This window comes from Ochlerotatus camptorhynchus, unplaced genomic scaffold (assembly GCF_037179485.1).
Source record: "Ochlerotatus camptorhynchus isolate MF236.1 unplaced genomic scaffold, CSIRO-AGI_Acam_v1.1 ptg000150l, whole genome shotgun sequence".
Classification (NCBI taxonomy): Eukaryota; Metazoa; Arthropoda; class Insecta; order Diptera; family Culicidae; genus Ochlerotatus; species Ochlerotatus camptorhynchus.
This window is the reverse complement of record NW_027040640.1, coordinates 2261922-2282675: the sequence shown is the minus strand read 5'-3', so window position 1 is coordinate 2282675 and position 20754 is coordinate 2261922. Positions and strand designations below refer to the sequence as shown.

The following is a 20754-nucleotide window of genomic DNA, read 5'->3' as shown; positions in this document are numbered from 1 at the left end:
CTCGTTGCAATCATTTGTTTTGGCAAAAGAATTGATATAAAAAAACTCCGAAAAAAATTCTATTAGAAATGGAAGAAATTCTGGAGGTGCTTCAAGTGTTGGACGAATTGAGGAAGGCAATCAATTATTCTATAAAGCATCCTCGTAGAACTCCGCGCAGGTTAGTGTTTATGATAAAAATTTCCTGAAGAGAGCTGTAATTTCTCGGCCTTCCAACCAATTGAGCATATTTTTTTGTAGCTGATTATATGCAATTGACACTAATCACATACAAAAAAATCAACTGAATTTGTGGAAGAACTGCCGTAAAAATTCGGCGGGTGGGAACCCCCCACTACACTCCCTCTGTCTTCAGGGAATGTTAATATGAGAAGATATCTGAAAGTAAATTAAACTATACTGTTTGTAGGTGGTGGGTTCGGCCATCAAATGAAAATCGCGATACCGAAGGATTCTTTGAAACGGAATATATGCTGATGAGGAACAGAGATCCGGAGTATTTCATTAAATCGGTCCGTATGAATCCAGATGCATTCGATTTACTGCTGAGCAAGGTTGGTGGTCGTCTTGAAAAGTTTTCTTGGCGGAAACCGATTTCACCGGAATGCAGATTGTTTATGACTCTTATGTAAGTAATTTCAAAATATTAGATTACAATTAACTCTTTGGGGACCAAACCACCGAAACCCAAAACTATAACAAAGTCAAAATAAAATAAAACATTCGAATACATTAGATGTTGATGATAATTATTGTTTTTTTTTTAATTTCTAGGTTCCTCGCTCATGGATCCTCTGTCTATGTGACTTCGAGGCTATTCCGGATGGGTGAATCAACGGTACGGTTGATAGTGTACGAAGTTTGCGAGGTTTTGTGGGATTCGTTGGTGGTTGACTATATGCCTGAAGTTGACAAAGACAAATGGAGCATGTACAGCCAGGAGTTCTATGATCAATGGAATTTTCCCAACTGCTGTGGAGCCATAGATGGAAAACATGTTTCAATCCAATGTCCGCCGAACAGCGGATCGTTGTTTTTCAATTATAAACATTTCCATTCTATAAATTTAATGGGCGTTTGCGATGCAAATTATAACTTCATTGCTATCGATGTTGGAGGATATGGCGGTAATAGCGATGGAGGAATATTTGCATATTCTGAATTTGGGAGGCGATTGGTGAATGGCGCATTGGATTTGCCAGCACCAGGCAAGTTGCCTGGGTCAAATGAAGTGATGCCATATTTCATTGTTGGGGATGCAGCATTTCCTCTCAAGAATAACCTGCTCCGGCCATATCCAGGTGTTAACTTACCTCCAATTCAAGACAACTTCAATCAACGACTGTCCAGAGCCAGGAGAACCATCGAAAACAGCTTTGGAATTCTAGTGGCGAGGTGGAGGATTTTGAAGAACACATTAGTTATGCTTCCAGGCTCGGTTGACAAAATTGTGAAAGCTTGTGTCATTTTGCACAACTTTGTTAAGAGGAATTCAGCGAATGATTACTGCCCGCCATGCTTCGTAGATCAAGTTGATGGTGATGGGAACGTTAGTGAACCTGGTGAATGGCGTACATTAGTTGATCCTCTGAGAAGTATCAACTCTGCGGCCCTTCAAAGAGGCAACAATGCGACGCGATCCGCATACGCTAACCGAGATGTGTTGGCCAAACATGTATTCGAGCGCCCAATTTAGTTAAATAATTATCAATTCACACAATATTTGAAAGGAAATATAAAATATAAATTGTCTACAAAACTCTTTCACTAGTTGTATTTTATTGGGAATATTCACTGAAATTTGTTTCGGAATCGGGGTTTAGAAATCCATATGGTCCTTCTTACAAATGCAAATTCCGACTAACAGCTTAAGCGCAAACAATTGTCTTTCTAAATACGGCTTTGGGACTACTGGGGATTGGATAAAGAGCTCAGAGATCTTCTAAAGTTCAGAGAACTACTACCAAATTAACAAACACCTCCACGAGGTTATGGAATTGTATACAAAGTTCAGAGAATTTCTTCGAAGTACAGAAAATAATTCACTAAAAATCAGACGACTTCACATAGTTTAGAGACCTTCTACAAAGTTCAGTTAAATCATAAAACTCAACTTCTGAAAAGTTTACACAGTTTCATCTGGTTAATCAGGAATTTTTTTTGAAGGTCTCCAATTGTCCAATAATTTGAATCACGTATCTCAGATACTCTCACATGGTAGCAAAATGATCAACAAATATTCCAAAGGCCGTAGTTGTAGTAGATAAAAGTCTCATGTTAAATAAATAAATTAACAATATCAAAACATGAGACTTATATCTACTACAAGATGATCAAAGATCGTAAAGCCCTCTTAACAATTAGAATTATGGCTCTCAGATATTCTCACAAGTTAGCAAAATGATTATAAATTAAACCAAAATCCTCTGGATATTTTTCCAAGCCTCAAGGCTAATCAGGTTTTTTTTGCTGAAGATCTCCAACTGACAAACAATTCGAATTCCATCTCTCAGATATTCTCACAAGATAGAAAGTTAATAAAAAAAATAATTCCAAAGATCTCCAGAAGATCAATGATCTCCATAAAGTCCTCTGGATATTTTTCCATCACTTCAGGTTAATCAAGTTTTTTTAAGATCTCCAACTGTACAACAACTCAAATGACATCTCTCAAATATTTTCAAAAGGTAGCAAAATGATCAAACATTATTTCAAAAGCCGTTAGACGATCAAAGATCTTCGTAAAGCGTTCTGGATATTTTTCCAAGACTTCAGGTTAAACAGATTTTCATTCTGAAGATCTTCAACAATTCAAATTAAATTTCCAGAGACTCACAAAATAGAAAGTTAATCAAAAATAATTCCAAATTTTTAGTGACTTGGTCACTTTTTTCAAGCCAGTCACCAGTGTTGGAAAAATATCAAAAAATCAAACCTAACCAGTGCCCAAGATCACCCTTGATTTTCGTAGACAGAAATCAACAAGCAACATCTGCGGTTGATTTCGCAAGCTGTGATATCGCAGCTCGGAATATCAAGCTAACAAAACTCACCAACTGCAAATCTCACCAAACTGTGGTGAGATTGAGTTTAATGATTATTGCTATACACCCGAATGCAACCGAATCTTCCATAACGGCTGGCAGCAGTCATCGGTGAAGATTAAAAAGAGATAGCAAACTATACTTTCTCTTACCAAGAAAACGATGTGGAACGGAATAATTTCTGTGTCGAGTCAGCTCTCAGCTTGATTTTTGCGCGTTGTGAATAGTCTCGCAATATCAAAGGAGCTTGTAAAATCAATATCAAGCATGATAATCGGTTCCAATATCACGCGTGATATTGAGAGCGTATGAGAGCGGAAAAATATTATTTGACTGATGATTTAGCCAACACTGCCAGTCACTAAAAAGCGAGGGGGGCGACACATCTAAATCTCATGTTTAGATGCTCAACAAATCTCACACTAGCGAATCAATCTTCGAAAAATCTACTTTCATTTGTCGCATCTACTTGCATCGCGCATCATCTTTTTGCAGGAAATCATCAGAATCGTCATTAATCTTCTTTCTATCTACTCAGCGTGCGCGCAGCTAGTCACAGCAAAACACAATCTTTTCTGCATCGTAGATAGAGTCGTCCCCCTCGCTAAAAAGTCCCTTTTTTTTAAAGCCAATTAACTAAAGTCACTTTTTCTTCTCATCAGTCACTATTTTCAACTTTTTAGCGTGAATTCATTTCAAGATTGATCATTCTTTGCTTTATGGCGTTTAATCGTCTTTCTATGTCTACTCATTTTTGTAAATAAAATTAGCTGAGTTTCCCAGGTTTTTCGAGTACTCTAATGGATAAATTCCTGGTTTATAATAAAAAAGCTGTTTGCTGTTTATGCTTTTTTGAAGGATCAAAAACAACAACAATTTATCCAATCCCCACAAATTTCTTCGATTTCTTCTCATAATTTGTTTGGCGAACTCTCCTGAATTTATTTTCCGAATTCCTTTGAAGATGTTCCGGAGTTATTCTCAGATTTAGTTGTAATCCTCCTTTTAGTATTTTCAAAAAGATTCCAAGGACTTATGCTCCAGATTCGTTTTCTCCTACAAACACAAAATTATCCTCAGAAGACCGTTGGAATTTTGCTCTGATGGAGTTGTGCTCCTCAGAAATTTTCAGAGTTTTCATTAAAGATTTAATTTAATTGAGGGTTTCTTGAAATTCTACTTAAAACTATCAAGCTTCACAAGAAATCTAAAACACCTCAGAATTACCTTAAAAGCAGATTGCATTTAATGTTTTTTTCTGAAAGTTTTTTTTTCCAGAACCCTCTTGAAATGGGGTCATTAGAAATTATATTAAAATTCCACGAGCTTTTAAAACTGTGCATAGATTTTGAGTCCAGATTCTTGAAAATTTCTAGATTTTAAGTGCAGAACTAGTTCAAATTTAAAATTTCTAGGAAATATGCATGTTAAAAAAACATTTCAAGCCTCTGTTTTTTTTTTTTTAGTTACTGAATATTAGTCTACTGTGGATCTATAAAGTTCAAAGTGTGAATGAAAATAACGAGAAAATTGAAAAGCTTGTATTTTAAAATTCAGTATTTTCTTTCAAATATCCCAAGTAAGAAAATTATTAAATTCTCTCAGCCTTCCAGCTTAAGAAAAAATAAAATTTCTTGAGGATTCCCGGTTTTCCAGGTTTTTGCAGTTAGTAGACACCCTGACTAATACCATGGGTTTGGCCATAAACTTTCTATTGGATCTTTCGCTTTAAAGGTTCATATCGTACATAATTGTTTACGAGATACTTATTGAATCTGTCTAAAACAACTAACATTTCTTCACTAGTTTTGATAGCAGTGATCGCTACCAGCCCTGGGAACAGCGTTCCAATTAAGGGGCTGTTCATTAACTATGTAGACAGTTTTTTTTGTAATCGTGAGCCCCCTCCCCCGCGTAGGCAATTGTTCATACATTTTTTTAAAATTTGTATTGGCCGTGGATAATTGTCACCCCTCCCCCTAAACTGTCTACGTAGTTTATGAACTGCCTCTTAATGGAGGACGAATTTTCAAAAAAAAAACAAACAATAATCACAATGTAATATTTTTCTAGCAAAATATTGGTTGAAAGCTATAAGATCGACGTATAAAAGTGGTATGCAGATCGTATATTTATTTAATAATTAATATCTCGATTACTTTTACGAGGGGAAGTATCAGCGTTTGAAAACAATGTATTTGATCGTCGATTTGGCGTAACTGATTGCCTATGCATGTTAATACCACTAACAGGTAGGGGGAAATTTCCCCTATCTGATGATAGTGTAAGTATGCGTAGGTGAGCTACCAGTTACGCCACATCGACGATCAAATAATTTTTTTTACAAAAACTGATACGTCCCTTCGAAAAAGTAATCGAGATATATTGCCTCAGTTTCTCCACTACTGGCTCATCCACCCAGTGTTTTCGAAAAAAACATGATGGCTTAGTATAAGTTTCATGAAAAGATGGATTTTACGTACTGTTGACCTTCGGGGAAAAATACCGTTCCGCCGGAGTCACGGTGCACTTCTCCGTGTGCTCATCATTAGCTTCTCTATGTCTTCTTCTTCTTCTTCTTCTTCTTCGCATTTCAAGCTTATTGCATATCGCATATTAGCTTATTGCGTGCTCGCAACTTAGTGTTCTAAGATGCACTTCCACAGTTATTAATTTAGAGCTTTCGATGCCTGTACCATTTTTGCATTGGTATAATTGTGTGGCAAGTCCAATCATACTTCTATGCGCAGGGAAGTCGAGAAATTTTCCAACCCGAAAAATTCCTAGACCGGACCGGGAATCGAACCCAGCCACCTCCAGCATGGTCTTGCTTTGTAGCTTCGCCTTTACCGGCTGAGCTAAGGGAGGCTTCTCTATGTAATATAATGTGAATTAGTTCTGGTAGCAAAAGTTGCTTTTTTTATTCGAAATCAAATGCAAAGCACTAGGAATAGTTTCATGAAATTTGAATTATTACGGATGTGCCGTGTCTTCCGGAATATCTGCTTGTCACCTACTAGAATCCATCCTATACTAGCACCAAAAGGTAGGTAACTATTTCCTCAACTATTGTACCCCAAGAAGTTATCTTTTCAAATTACTTACTATGATTACTTTTTTATGAATTGAGAGTTCAAAGATTCAGTTATTATAATACGTTTATTTATTCACAAATTACATCATCATCCGTTTCGATCAGATGATTAAACTCATCGATCGATTGGTTCACTCTCAAGATGAACTCCACTTCTAGAGATCTTGCGACTTGCTCTGGAAGCATCTCCAATCTATCTCCAATGTATTTGCAGAAACTCTCGTGCCTTGATTTTTTGGCCGACCACCCTTCCACACGCTGTTCGACTTTTTCCAGAATACATTGGAAATGTTCGTCTGTGTCCAGGGCTTGCTTCCGGCGTCGTGAAGACTTTGCGGTCGGGGTAACCGAGGGAGTGGTTATGTTAAGGCCGAGGTTAAGGCTACTTTCACTGTCACTGTTTATATGTTCAGTATCCTGTCCATGACCTTCTTCGAATACACTTTTGTCCTGGTAGTTGGAGGAAGTCCTGAAATTTTGAAAAAATTATTTGGGTAAATAAATACTACAGATAGAAAAAAACAATTCATCTTACGGTCGAGCTTCAGTGTGGGACTGAAGAAACTTCAGTTCCTCGAAAAATGGCCAGGAGGAAGTGGATGAGTCTTCACCAGCGCCAGATCGCGACTGTTCCACCAACCTCCTTGCTTCCCTCACGAACCGATCTCTCAGACTTCTCCAGCGTTTTTTAGCCGCATCCACTGAAAGGAGATGAAGTAATAAATTTTATGTTCAAGCAGGAAGCAAATATAACACTCACCGTTAGTATTCAGCTCGGCTGCAATTGAATTCCAGGCTTTTTCTTTTTTTATATTATTTCTATAATCTTTTGAGGCCTTTGCGTACAGGGCAGGGTTCTCCTTGATTAAAATAATTAACTTTTCTTCCATTTTCTTCCATGTATTCAAATCAACACGGCACAAAATACGCTTCTGATTACGCTGATGTCAAGAAAAAGCATCACGACGCTGCGTCAATTTTGAAAATTTTCAAAATTTAGCACAGCGTCAGCGTTTTAGTACTGGCGCGCAGTGAGCGCAACGCATCATTGTGGGTTGTTAAACTGAATAGCGTTGGCTCAAACCGAGCTGTCAGTTGACGCTGACGGTGACGGTGACGGTGACGGAATATTGTGGGTGGCCCTTAATTGCCAGCGCACGAACGAAATCTAGTAGTCATAAAGTCAATGTTCAAGTTATCATTTCTTTTTCAAAGTTGACATCTCTTATGTCGTTTTCGTTTTTGCGGTGTAGCTACACCGGTGCTACACTGCCGTACACCGACATATTTTAGGGTGTAGATATAGGATGCACCTTTGTTTACAAACAAATGATGTTGGGCTGTCAAAGACTCGCACTTATTCCTGCTTACACTACACCAGTGCTACACCGCAAAAACGAAAACGACATTAAAAAAGTTACCATTTTTGAGTTCCATGTAGAGTTCACGATTATTCATAATCACTTTTGGTTCCACCGTATTCCAGTTTTCCATAAACGGTTTCGCTGTCGGTTGGAGTTTTTGGAAATCAATACGGATCTGCAAAGTTGTAACATTTGTCTAAACGGAACAATATTTTCAAAAAACACTTGATCATTTACCAAATCTCCATCGTAGGCCGTTATAACAGGACAATCTTTTGCAAACGAAAAAAAGTTTTCCTCGAACCGGTATTTCTGTCGTCTCTCAAACGTTTTGTTCCACAGATCGATCACATGGGATTTTGTCTGCTGGTTTGGTACAATGAATCGTAGCTTACCTTCCTAATTAAAAAAGTACTATCATAAATGTAATCTTGCAATTATATTACAGATACTTACGGCTTCAACCAAATTGATTTCGGTCTCCAGATTGCTTTCATGAACTGCTTCTTGAGATTTTACTATGCGAGGATGACGCTTTGATGCTCGGTCAACGGATGTCCTAGCAAGGTACTCCATCCTGTAATGGATCCGGCCTGCGTGACGATTTGTACCTCGGGCATGGGGATGGAACCATAAAGCCTACGAAAGGAATTTAAATGCAATTGTTAAACGGCATTACTTAAATCACCACTTAGATGCTTATTCACCTGCGGAGTGTCAGAGGAGTTAGCTGCCAGTGTAGGATAAGACCGTACCAGGGACACAGCTATTTGATTTTTTTTATAAAAATTGCTTGGACGGCTGCAACGAAAATAAATCTCAATTGATAATTGTTGATTTTTTTTTTAAATGAAAGCAGCATGCACAACTTGCTATTTAAATGAAGATAATTTATAATAAGTTACGGTTTGATGGAGAAAACAACAAGCTACAAGATAACACTAAATATACGCAAGTAATACGGCTAGCACCAATCTCAGCGTTAGTACTTCGTGCTAATAGCATAGTTCCTCTTGCCGTAGAGTGCTGTCACATATGATGTGTTGGTTATCGAAAGTTAGTTGATTTTGCGATTTGATGTTATCGTTGGCTTGTTGCTTTCGCAACATAACCAATATAAAGATGAGCAATCAAAACTTTACTTACCAACCGTAAAGTGCTTTCAAACAGTCACAAAGTATGTTACAGATCTGCTTAATCATCGTCTCCTTAGGCTTGGTCTGTTCTTTAAGGACCTCCATGATTGCAAGACCATTTTCTGTCATTTGGAGAACGCAGTCGATATCAATTGTCTGAAATGGTATCGTTAGTTAGTACAGAATGCATATTTTAAGACAATTTATCCAAAACCTTACCTCATCAAGGCATATTCCTTGATATGGATTATCAGAGTCAGTAGGAGCAGATGGAGCTTGAAAACTGGCATCTTGTGTAGCGTGATCCTTATTTTGAAATAATTCTTCGTCAATATACTCTACTGCAACTTCTCGGTATTCGTGTTGCAATCGCTGAATCAGCTTAATCATCTTTGTTGTAAGGTTTAATCTAATGAAATCTTTATCATCTAACTGTAGGAATGTTTCTAGATCGTCGATTTCTTCTCGCTCTAAATAAAAATAGACGTCAGTGAATAAGCAAAACAATCTCTAGAGCGGTGATGAACGAAAATTATACTTTTAATAATCACGGTTGTAAAATCGTCTAGAAATATATTTTTTGTTGCAGCTGTACGGCGACCAAAAGGAATACAAAGTATGAGTAAAGCATAGTTGTGAGTAAAGTAATTGCTGGCCATCCAATACTTGCTATAGCATACAGTTTCCATCAACCGCAACAAAAAGTACATTTTTCCATCAATAACAGCAATTTCTCTAATAATTCCATAAGCAGGGAATAAATTATCTGCGTGCTGATTTATGCCTATCACAGCATTTACTCTGAACTCAACCCCATTAAATATTGCAGTTTTTGGTATGAACACGTGTTGTACTGTTGGATCCAGAAGAAGTGAACTTAGACATTCATTACGACCAACGAGTTTTCTTGATGTGAAATTCAACTTGTCACAGAATGGGTTGTCCAATATATTCAAGGTCATTTTAACACATTGCCTTTTGGCCAAACTATGATAAATATTTTTGAAATTTTTGCATGTAGAAGCTTGGTTTTTGACGACTTTGTTGGTTTGTTCAAACTGCAGACAGTTATATTGCTTCATGGATCCACTTTTTTGAATGCAAAGGGCGTAATGTTTGAGGTGATGTAATTTATTTATGTGACGGTCGAAAGTTGAGTAGAATGTTTGTTCGAAATAATGCAGGTCCTCTTCTAATTGGTAAATTAGATGTTGGGAAACGGCTGGTGACATTATAATTTTTACGATGTTGATAAGATGACCGATCATAACCATCAACTCGCAATCCGGTGGTACCTTGTGCCCAAACAGAAATGAGAAAGATCGCAGTAACAAAAATGTTTGTGTTGATGTTTGCTTCAGTTTGTGAATGTTCGGATGTACTAGCATTTCATGTGTGAAATTTGCTGAAGGCTTGTTGTGGCGATCAGTATAGCCATAGGTAAAGGTGTTTATGCGATTGTTGATAAATGGTACATCAATTTTCAAATGTTTCTGCTTGTAATAGTGTGACAATACTAGTTGTATTGTTAACGGAACAACCCCTTCTGCAAGATCGTGCATTCCATCGAGATTAAAGTTGTCCGATATATGATAGTTCTGTAGTTCATTTAGGATACACCCTGATGCTTTCAATCCGCAATCCTTCGGAGCAATCCATCCTTTTTTAACAGCATCAAGTTTTTCGTCGTACCATTCTCTAGTTCGCAGAGCAAATTCGCCAGATGGGTTGTTATGGAACACATCTCTGGAAATTTGACAAATTCTACAGAAGTAGTTGGCACTTGGTCCTAGGAGTCCAAATACGTCATGTGCTGCAAGAGTGTCTCCACAAAACATTGTAACTACAGATTTTAATAAAAAAAATCGTTACCATAGTAGACCGTAACACCCTCTTCCAGTTTTCTCAGATCAGCAATGTATTTTCTGAAATCCTTGTTTTTTTAACGCCAATCGAATTACAAAAAAGCAACGGGAATACTGTTTTCGGAGAGCTGTTCCACTTTTCAGGAAAATTCAGAATTTTAAAATTGAAATTGCATACTTTATTTATGCCAGCTCGTGAACTAAAGGCATTACCTAATTCAACGTCATCCTGGTACAAACTAATGCGAATACAGTTGGGATTTTCCCGGAAGTACTCACTGTTTTTAAACAATTCGCCTGATTTAAATGAACTACACTCTTTGACGCATGGAGTGTCAGCTGCATCTGATTCTATAAAAAGTTTCCTATTGGAGAGATCTCGAAACAAAAACTTCAGCGTATCTATAATGCTTATGTAGGAGCCAGTTTCATTCACCAAAACTTTTTTGGGAAGTGAGTCAACGTGTCGAACATCTTGTCGGTGACTTAACAAAATATCACGAGGAATTGGAGCTGATACGCGATTTTTTCTTTTTTCCAAAAACTTGATTTGTTTTTGAAACGTGTTAACCTCGGAAAACAGATCAAGCTGAAATTTGTTTCTCAAATCGATGAGATCATTGTCGGGAACATGCACATTATGTGCATTCAAAAAGGCAAGCACTTGTGCCTCCAAGTACTCAGTTACATGTTGAACCGTTGTGTCGCATAATTTTATTACTTCTGCAATTTTCGTTTGAGGCAAACTAACGTCGCTTAACAATCGACAAACACTCAAACCAATTATCTTCCGGATTACCCCCAAATTTTTGTTTGATGTCGGATGGGAAGGAATAGCATATTGCTCCTGTTCAGTCGACTCCTCGAAAGTGTGATCCGGTTCATGGTTCTGCTCTAAATCGGTAGCTTCCCATGTAGTTGTAGCACTTTGCACTGGATGCTTTTCTATAATGTGCCTTTTGAGTGTGTAAAATTTAATAAATCGCGCATTACATTTCGAAAAAGTGCAATCGAAGAAAGTGTCTCCGAGGCGGAAGTGATTTTTCTTTAAATGATCGTTTATGTGACGATGAAAACCCGTCACATAACCGGGAACTTTGATCCGGCAGAAGAAAAAAAAAAAAACAGATTATCGGCAACTAAAACAAAACATAGAGTTTATAATACATATTTATCATACTTACGGAAAATACCGACGAGTTTCTCGTTGTTCTCCTGGAGTGCTTCCAAAATGTCATCCATATTATTCACTTTAAACGGACCACTTCACAAATTGTGTTCACAAACTGGCGCTCGCAATTGTCAATATGGCTGACAGCTGTATTTACAGAAGTTCGGTGAAAAACACAGTATTCGGTAAAAAATAGCTACGCCACCGAACTATCTGTAATTATTTCACTGATTTATGTAAACTTGTTTGGTTTCACCGATCTTTCTGTGGATTTAGGTCAAATTAGTGGAAAACATATTGATTTTACAAAAAAATCTGTAAATTTTTCGCTTACAGATCAATTTCGATAATTTTTTTTCACGAAATTCGGCGATCTATTCTTAGTGTGTAAGGATGTAAACAATGATTTGAGGCGTACTCAGAAACAGTGCGGTGTTGCCAGTTTTTTTAATAGCACATGCATTTCTGAATAGGATGCCCAACAGTCCCAATACTGGTGCCAGAGCTGTGCCAAACCTGTTTTTGGCACACTGTGTAGAGTGACCACCCCCTTGCGTGAGAATGTGAATTTCAAAAAAAGATTCCTGTTTCGACAGATCATCATCCAATATTTTCTGGATTGCTGTGTTATTCAATGTAAACTGATTTGGCTAGAATCAGTTCAATAATCCATTTCGCTGGAGCTTGATTCAGATTTTTGGTGTGAAGAAAAATCAAGCATTCTCGCGTCACTTTCCAATAGGTCTTACACGCAACCCAAAAATTTATTACAATGAATTTTAGTTCCATTTCCTATCATCCTCTGTTCATGAACATCCCAGCGAATGTTAGAAGTTGACCTTGCAGACGATGCAATCTTTTTTATTCCGTGTTCTGTATATGCTTTCACCTACACAGGCAAGCATTTTTTTCTTCGTATTTATGTATTTTTAAGTTTTGTATGTTTATGTATTAACATGTATTCAATTAATTATGAAATGTATTTTTCGTGTATAAAGTAATTCTGAGTATTTTTATTATGTATTTTAGTTTCAACCTGTACACTTTTACCTTTTTTTTGTGTATTTTCCGAAGTGCGTATTTACAATTCACCTCACCTCAGGCGCCGCGCAGAGTCATTTTGAGGTGGAGTCCCCAGATTTCCAGGCAACGTGTTATTTTGGAGCACCCTAACACACAGAGTGTAGCCTCTAGATCATATAGTGTCCAATGCTACTAAAAACTAAAGTGAAATTGTTATTTTTCTTCGCCTGATAGCCTTTCCATTCGGTCAAGATACGTTAAAATCAGAATGCAGAGCTATAACTCCTGTCATAAAGATTTTTCCCTCATTCCATCTGCTCGTTACATAACTGATAGATGTTCGTAGCTGCAACAAACGTTTCCAACAAATGACCATTTGCCTTGTTGTTTTATCTGTAGCCCATCAAGGACATTACTGCTGTCCTCGTCAGGAATCATCCTTTCCAAAAACGAAAATAAAACCAAACCACCATTGAACGCTTCAAGGCCTTTATTCGAACAATAGCGAAAAGAGGATTAGTAAAAAAAAATAGAGCACATTCACTGTCCGTTTTTTTTTTACAAAATTCATTTCCTTGAGTCAGCAGGATCGCACCAAAATCTAAATGCTCCTAGTAGGTATCCCACATTTTTTTTTCCAGCGCCCGGTCGTTATCCTGAATCCGCTTACCCGGAGAGATTTTTACGACCGCTTGGAATGTTTTTCTTGGTTCAATTTTCTTGGATCTTTTATGACCAACTGTTTTTTTTTTGGCTTTTGCAGACCCAATTGCTTGCGAAGGAGTCGAAAAAATTAGGAATCCTTTTTACTGTCGATTGTGACCAGTTTTAATGACTTTTGGGCGATTGGATTTGGTCATCGTTTTTCTCTGCAGTAGTAGACATGCATTTTATAAGTGCGATTTGATATCATGTTTTTTTTTCTGAACCTTGATCCCACTCTTATTTGATCAAGACATTTTAATTCAAAAGAGAATCTTCTTACATAATCTTAGCTCTAACGTCCAAAGCGCCGGAATCCCGTCGCCTATATTCCATTCCCCGGCAGATGCTCTTTCGCCACAATGTAACACACCCATTTACTCGTTTCGAATATCCTATCCACACTTACCATCGCTGGAAAACACTCCCTTTCACCCTGCTAGGCGTCCTGCGCGCGTAGACAAGCACGAGCACCCCGAGAAAGAGAAAAGGACTTTCGAACCAACATCTTGTGTACACACCGTTGCCATGGGAATATGCTCTTTTCTCTTTTCATCCTCTGCTTTCGCCTTTGCAGCAACCCGCAATGTTATCACCGATCATATGACTGGGTGACGTTGGTGGTGTAGATAGGCATGTAGGTACCTACACTCACATTCGCATTCCGTCGTGTCCCGTTCCGATAGGCCAACCACCGAACGTCCTGCTCGAGAATGCTGCGGCGGCATGCGCTTTTGGTTGCCATGGCTCCACCCATTTCACAAAAAGAAGCGGAAAATCGGCCTGCTGCTGGTGTTGCGCTGCTATCTCTTTTACATCAATGGATGTGAAGAAGATGCTGCTGGTGCTATTCCCGTTGGCAGAAAAAAATCTACCCATTGCAACATTGTGCGATGCAAGAAATGCTTCTAATGTTGCCGATTCGCAACTAGTCAGTCTAATTATATGGGAATTGGGGTTTTTGTGATCTAAAGTACGTCATGCAAAGCACAACCCGCGCATCGTCTCACTTTTAGGAACGGATTTGTCCAAACAATTAAATGCTTGTGCCAAGGATAAGTTCTACATTATTTCCTTTGCCATATGTACCATTTAATTTGATGCAAAGCCACAAATTGTTCTTATATTATTAAAAATATATAGATGAAAATCTTCTACCTGGTTTGATCTAATTTCATCATCCACTTTCTCTTTAGCTAACCATGGCAAACACATTTCGTGATATTTTCTTCACACAGTTTGATAATAGAAGTTCATATTTAGTGAAAAGATAATTTTATACAGAATGATGCTTCACATCAATACGAACTCATTTTTTGCAGATGAGCAGTTGGGATTTCGCCATGGGCATTGAACTACTCATCAACTCTTAACAGTTTCCAATTTAATTCGTTCAAACAAATCTGAAGACTGCTCAACTGGAGTTGCTCTTCTAGACATAGAAAAAGCATTCGACAGTGTTTGACATAATGATTTGATTTCTAAATTGAAAAAGTTTAATTTTCCACATTTTTTTTTGCTTTGTTAGAGAGATTTTCAGAGTTCCACTCTATATTATGAAATTAGTTCAAAATTACTTAACTAACAGAACCCTGCAGGTAAATTATCAAAATTCCAAATCTGATCGACTACCTGTCAGCTTTTATAGCAAAATGCCTGGAAGCAACCATGATAGCCAACATCAATAAAAAAGTTTTCTAGGAATCTTCAGTATTTTCCCGAGTATGTAATTGAAATTCCAAAATGTTGAAATTCTGCATAACGGATATTTTTGGAGGCGAATAAAATCTTTTATTCCAAAGGGATATGTTTGTAAGAACTTAAACCTATCTTAATCATCGATGGAATTTCCATTTGCCGCAATTACGGCCTCCACATGCTTCCAGAATACTCGACAGATTCTGATAACATAGTCCGGGTCCCTCTAAGCGCGGGTCAATGTACAGGTGTGGTTTTTGGCACAGGCTTTGACCTTCATGACACGCCACACTGAATAATCCTAGGGGCTTAGATGGGGGGCTGGATGGCGGCCAGAGCGGCAGATGTTACTTCAGCCAATTCTGCGTGCGGTTCGAGGTCGTCTTGCTGAAAGACCACATTCGGCTCCGGTCCATATTGCTCAGCAATCCACGGAAGGACATACTTACTAAGAATGCACCTCCGTATTCACTTTATCCCCAACTGGAATGCACCTCCGTATTCACTTTATCCCCAACTGGAATGCGGCGAACAGTATCACACGCATACTGTATACTGAACGGTTTTTTTCGGCAGATTAGTACATCGATTTGATTTCAATTGCATTATTAAAAAAAGTACTTTTACGGTTTGGATTATTCAGAGCATTTAATATTTTTCCTGAAACGGCAACCTGGCAACGCTGCTCATTGTAGTCGGAGATCGTATAACAGTTTCAACGAATGACATACACACAATAGTATACCGGTAGGCGTTTGATTATACTAAAGTTTATTTGATCGGCTAGCCTAGGGATGCCAGAGATAGGTACGACATGTATCTTCCCCTGCTTTTGTACCTTTCTCCGATAGGAGGTTTTCATTATATTCAATAGATAGTCACTGCTGTTTACGATTGATCACTCAGTGACATTATTTGTTCCTCGTCCTATACTTTGTTCCGAGCTCACACAAACTTCATATCAATCATATTAGGGTAAGTGAGCCAGTTTTAGTAGATCTCTTTTCTCTTTCACATTCTTAAAGAATTTATATTGTTTATGTCCATACAATGTTTGAATAGACGATTTACCATATAGGGAAAGTACAACTTGATCTGAAGTAATATTTGGTGTAAAAATTGCTCAAATTGGTAGTTATTATTGTTTTTAGTATAAATTTTAATGATATTAACTGTCAAGCGGAAAGCTACAAAGTACAAAAAATTAACAGTTTAACTATAACGCATACACTCAATGACGTGTCACTGTTGTTTTTTATGTCTACAGCAGCTTCCTGTTTGTATATTTTTTGCCTATATTGTCGTTTTCGATAGCTCAGATCGTTTTCGGCTTCGACTTTTGATGTTAAAAACGGCACTGGACGTTCTCCCAGCAGCAAATCTCTCCACGTTGAAGGCTCATGACGAATCGAGCGTAATTCGACCACGGAACCAACACTCTGGGACTCCTTCGGCAAATAATTTTTGCCGAATTTGTACAGTTCATCGGTCTGAATTTAATGATGATGATGATGATGATGATGGTCCCACCTCTTACCCCTACAAAGGTTTGAGCTGGACGAGTTATCTTTAAGATAATTAAATATAAACATTTTAACCAGGTTTGCAAACAAAATCGAGCTGGTTACAATTACAGATATAAATGTCCTGTTAAATATGCTATAGGCATCAACCAAAAACATTCAAAGGTGTAACTAGTTATCAAAAGTCCAAGTATAGTCCTCGACAATACTTCCATTTACACGTGACCTGGGATTTACACGTTTAAGCTTCCGCAGTGCCAGGACTATATCCAAGGAAACGACTTCCAGCGAATCCTTTACTAATTCAAGGCTTTTGCCACAATTTCCACGTATTAGTAATTTATACCTGTATTCCGCGCGCGAGGCTCAAACCATCGTAGACTACTCAAAGCTATTTTTACTATTACTACTACAAAATCAAAAAACTAAAAATCCATCATCACCATCGAGGCAAACAATGTAGTTTTTTGTAAATGCTACACCAATTACTAAAATGTCTATATGACAGTCTCCATACAAAATAATCCGTTAGAGATAACTTTGTCAAGATGCATGATTTATCCATTCATAAAAATTTAACTGCTCAATAAACAGCTTTTACATGTGAAATGCAGCGTCTCTTGAATTCTGTAAGTGTAGTTGCACGCTTGATGTGTCTAGGCATCGAATTGAAAACATTTATACCTTTGAAAAATAATGAATTTTGTGAAGCATTATTCAAAAGATGTGGTGTTCTTACTTCATCCGCGTTTCTAGTGTTATATCTATGAAAATCACTTCCTCTTTCAATCCGATCACACAAATATCGAGGCAGCAAACGGTTAACTACTTTAAAAATGAACACCATAGTCAAAAACACAATTCTTTGCTTCACTGACAGCCATTGCAAAGCGTCCAGCATAAAAGTTGAGGAAGTGAATCTATTACATCTTAAAATCAAACGCATTACTTTATTCTGCAAACGCTGTAATCTCGATATTTGTGTTTCATTGGCAAAAAATAAAATGGAAGGGCAAAAGTCTAGATGAGGGGAGATGATTGATTTGTATAACTGTATTTTACTACCAATAGTTAAATCGTTTTTCAAGCGACATAGGATTCCATACTTCTTGGCAATTTTCTTGATGACATTGTCAATATGAGAATTGAACTTGAGTTTGTCATCAATAATCACGCCAAGATATTTAATTTTCTGAACGCGATCAAGTGTCTCATCATCAATAACAACAGAGACATCATCATCTACACGATTCCGCGAAATTACCATGAATTTAGTTTTACTTATATTCAATTTCAATTGTTTATACTTCAACCATCTACTTAGAGAACGCAAATCTTCATTCAAGCGTGAAACGGCTTCTTCTAAATCTTTAGCTGCAATGAATAACACAGTATCGTCAGCAAAAAGATTAATATCACAAAACCGTAAAACTCGTCGCATGTCATTAATATACATAATAAATAAAAGGGGCCCTAATACACTTCCCTGAGGCACTCCAAGGTCATTGTCAACGGGACAAGATACAAAATCATTAAAAACAGTCCTTTGTGTTCTGTCAGATAAATAGCTTTCAAACCATTTGTATGCAGAACCCGAAATTCCAAAGCGCTTGATTGTTCTCAACAATAAGGGCCTAGAAATTGTCTCAAAAGCGCGTTTTAGATCCAAAAGCACAGCAACAATCGTATCTTTATGCTCCAAATTTTCTTTCCATTTAGCTAACACTAAGTTTAACGCGGTTTCACAAGAATGGCCTTCCCGGTATCCCGATTGTTCCGGTATCAACAAACAGTTTCAACGACAGCCTAAAAGCAGTACAATCTGGTGATTTACAACCGTCGCAATGTGGCTTGAAAAAAACTGGCTGCATATTAAATATTCTGCAATACTATCACATAACCAACAATTGGTCACTTGACCCTACGCATGACCTGGTTGAAGGGGTGATTCTCTCAACATTGGAATTAGTCATTAGTCAATATTCGCAGCAAGAAGGTTTAGGCCTCACAGTGGAGTTTATCAACAGCCGCATCAATCATTTCAATTACGGATACGCTGATCGACCCATGGGTAATGTGACAAACGATATGTTATTTTCCTCTGGCATGAGCATGATTGACCGCCCACGGTTGCTACTATGTTATTGCCAGACCAGCTGTTATTACACAGAGAACCAATAGACGATGCTTGGGACTAGCAATCATCCTCAATGTGTAAAAACTGGTGATCTCGAATTAGGCAATACCAGCGCCAGCCGCGCCTGATCGCAGGTCAAGAAAGGAATGGGTAGGAATGTGTTGACGTGAAACTTGCTTTGATGGAAGCCGAGGAGTCCTCTACACTTCCACGAGGAATCACAGAGATGTTGGGTAAGAGGGCTGGGTTAGCAGCAGGGTTCGTTTTGGTAAACGATAAGCTGAATTGATGTCCTAACGATCGTATAACGCGAAGGAGCTTGGGATTGAAACCACGGTCTTCTGCTCAGTAAGCAAAAACGTTTGCCACTAGGCAGACGAGCTCATTTTTAATCATTGACGAATCTTGAATGTGGATGGGCTTGAGATTAGACTCATGATGTTCTGCTCAGTAAGCAAAAACGGTTGCTCTAAGGCCACCGAGCCTCTCATATCATATATAGCGTTACTCAAGTTTTTATAACTATTCAAACCCGGCACCGACGACAACGAAAAGTTTTACAAAATACACGATAAACAAGCGATATTTTAATATTTTTAATATGAAAGGATCTGGGACCGCTTTTTTCTCCTCAGTAAGCAAGCCACTGCAACCGACGATCTTTGAAATCCTAAAACTAAAAGCTACGAAAGAGTACTTAGGCCTTCATTAAGATCCACTTTCAAGCGACGTTCAATGTTTCGATTTTCTCTCATAAAAAGCTATGACCGACGTGACGATTGTTTAAGACCTGGTTAAACAAGCTATTCAAATGAATTTACGTTCTCGAATTTCACTTGGAATGTAATGAACAACAGAAATACGCGATAATTCATATTTTCAGCGGTTGATGTTTAATTTCAAATATACTAACGGTACTGCCTACGACTACGACGCCGATTACGACAGCGACTACGACGGCGCCTACGACAACGACAATAGATAATTTGTAACTTACCATTTGTCTAGGATAAACACCTTTGCCCGGCACCTCCACTGGTTCTTCATGTCCGCTATCTGTGACTGTTTGCAAAATATCTAATAGTCATTACCTTTGTTGTGATACTTCCTGTATTTCCATGGTGATCTGGGAGGAGGTTCGCATCTAGTGCTTCCCCAGGAACCGTTCACGGCCACCAGCTACCGCCCGTCTAGACTTGGGCATATCCAGCGAGGCATCCTTCAGCTAACTCACAATCTCCGACACTCCGCAGCAGCATGATATAGTTGGTGGACTTGAACATCATGTTATCTTCCCCTGGAGCTCATAAACTAAGGCAGACAGCCGCACAAAGTTTCCTGCTATTACGCGCGTTTCCTTTTTCATTCGGTCATAAGATTCCCAATGAATGCAACTCAATTATCATGGTTGGACACCTAATAAACATAACTAGAATAATTCTGTCACCAAATTGTATTTGAAGATATGCTTTTGTGGCTTGAAGAACAGGTGCACCTGTTTACTGATCTATTTTGCAATTATTTGGGAGAAGAATTAACAAAATTCACCATTTACAATGCATAAAGCATGTTGGTAGTGCGAAGCAATCAAATTGCCTACCATTTGAGCAGACAAATAAACCTGCAAAGAATCAAGCAGCAGTTAATCGAAATTTTAAAAATATATGTATATATATATATATATTTTTTAATTATAGTCACTTTAACATTCTTGGGTCATTCGTGACTTGTCCGGGGGTGAGATTTGAACTCGTGACTTTGGCGTGAGAGGTATGGATGTTAACCACTACCCCGGGGTCGCCCCCATTAAAAAATATATGCAAACGCCTGGCTAAACGCCAATGTTTCTCATTGGTGATGGATTTACTTGAAAAACCATTCCATGACAAAATCCTGTTCAAGCTAAATGCGATAAGGAATGAAGAAACGCTACCCGAGCAAAGGAGGATAACAGAATGAAATCAAAATGATAACAAATTTAGTTATCGTTGTTATCC

At 38.0% G+C, this 20754-nt stretch overlaps 2 protein-coding genes across 2 annotated transcripts; one reads left to right on the top strand and one right to left on the bottom strand.

Annotated features, from left to right (window-relative positions):
* The first annotated feature begins 223 nt into the window (after window positions 1–223).
* LOC135701126 (uncharacterized) lies at window positions 224–1799 on the top strand. Its single transcript, XM_065221827.1, has 2 exons — window positions 224–628; window positions 775–1799. Exons 1-2 carry the CDS (start codon window positions 471–473, stop codon window positions 1694–1696), a joined length of 1080 nt encoding a protein of 359 aa, XP_065077899.1. The 5' UTR covers window positions 224–470; the 3' UTR covers window positions 1697–1799.
* A 5430-nt stretch (window positions 1800–7229) lies between these two features.
* Window positions 7230–8879, bottom strand: LOC135701104 (uncharacterized). Its single transcript, XM_065221809.1, has 7 exons — window positions 8858–8879; window positions 8649–8794; window positions 8210–8303; window positions 7959–8141; window positions 7740–7901; window positions 7560–7677; window positions 7230–7306 (listed from the first exon to the last, which is right to left on the bottom strand). The coding sequence occupies exons 2-7, from the start codon at window positions 8765–8767 to the stop codon at window positions 7230–7232; spliced, it is 753 nt and encodes a 250-aa protein (XP_065077881.1). The 5' UTR covers window positions 8768–8794; window positions 8858–8879.
* Between the last annotated feature and the right edge of the window lie 11875 nt (window positions 8880–20754).

Excerpts from the sequence above, each read along its gene's own strand:
- LOC135701126 (XM_065221827.1), top strand. The coding sequence starts at position 471 with ATGCTGATGAGGAACAGAGATCCGGAGTATTTCATTAAATCGGTCCGT. Across the intron at positions 629-774 it reads AGATTGTTTATGACTCTTAT|GTTCCTCGCTCATGGATCCT; the intron begins GTAAGTAATTTC and ends TTTAATTTCTAG.
- LOC135701104 (XM_065221809.1), bottom strand. The coding sequence starts at position 8,767 with ATGACAGAAAATGGTCTTGCAATCATGGAGGTCCTTAAAGAACAGACC. Across the intron at positions 7,902-7,958 it reads AAATCAATTTGGTTGAAGCC|GAAGGTAAGCTACGATTCAT; the intron begins GTAAGTATCTGT and ends TTTTTTAATTAG. Across the intron at positions 7,307-7,559 it reads CTACATGGAACTCAAAAATG|ATTTCGTTCGTGCGCTGGCA; the intron begins GTAACTTTTTTA and ends TATGACTACTAG.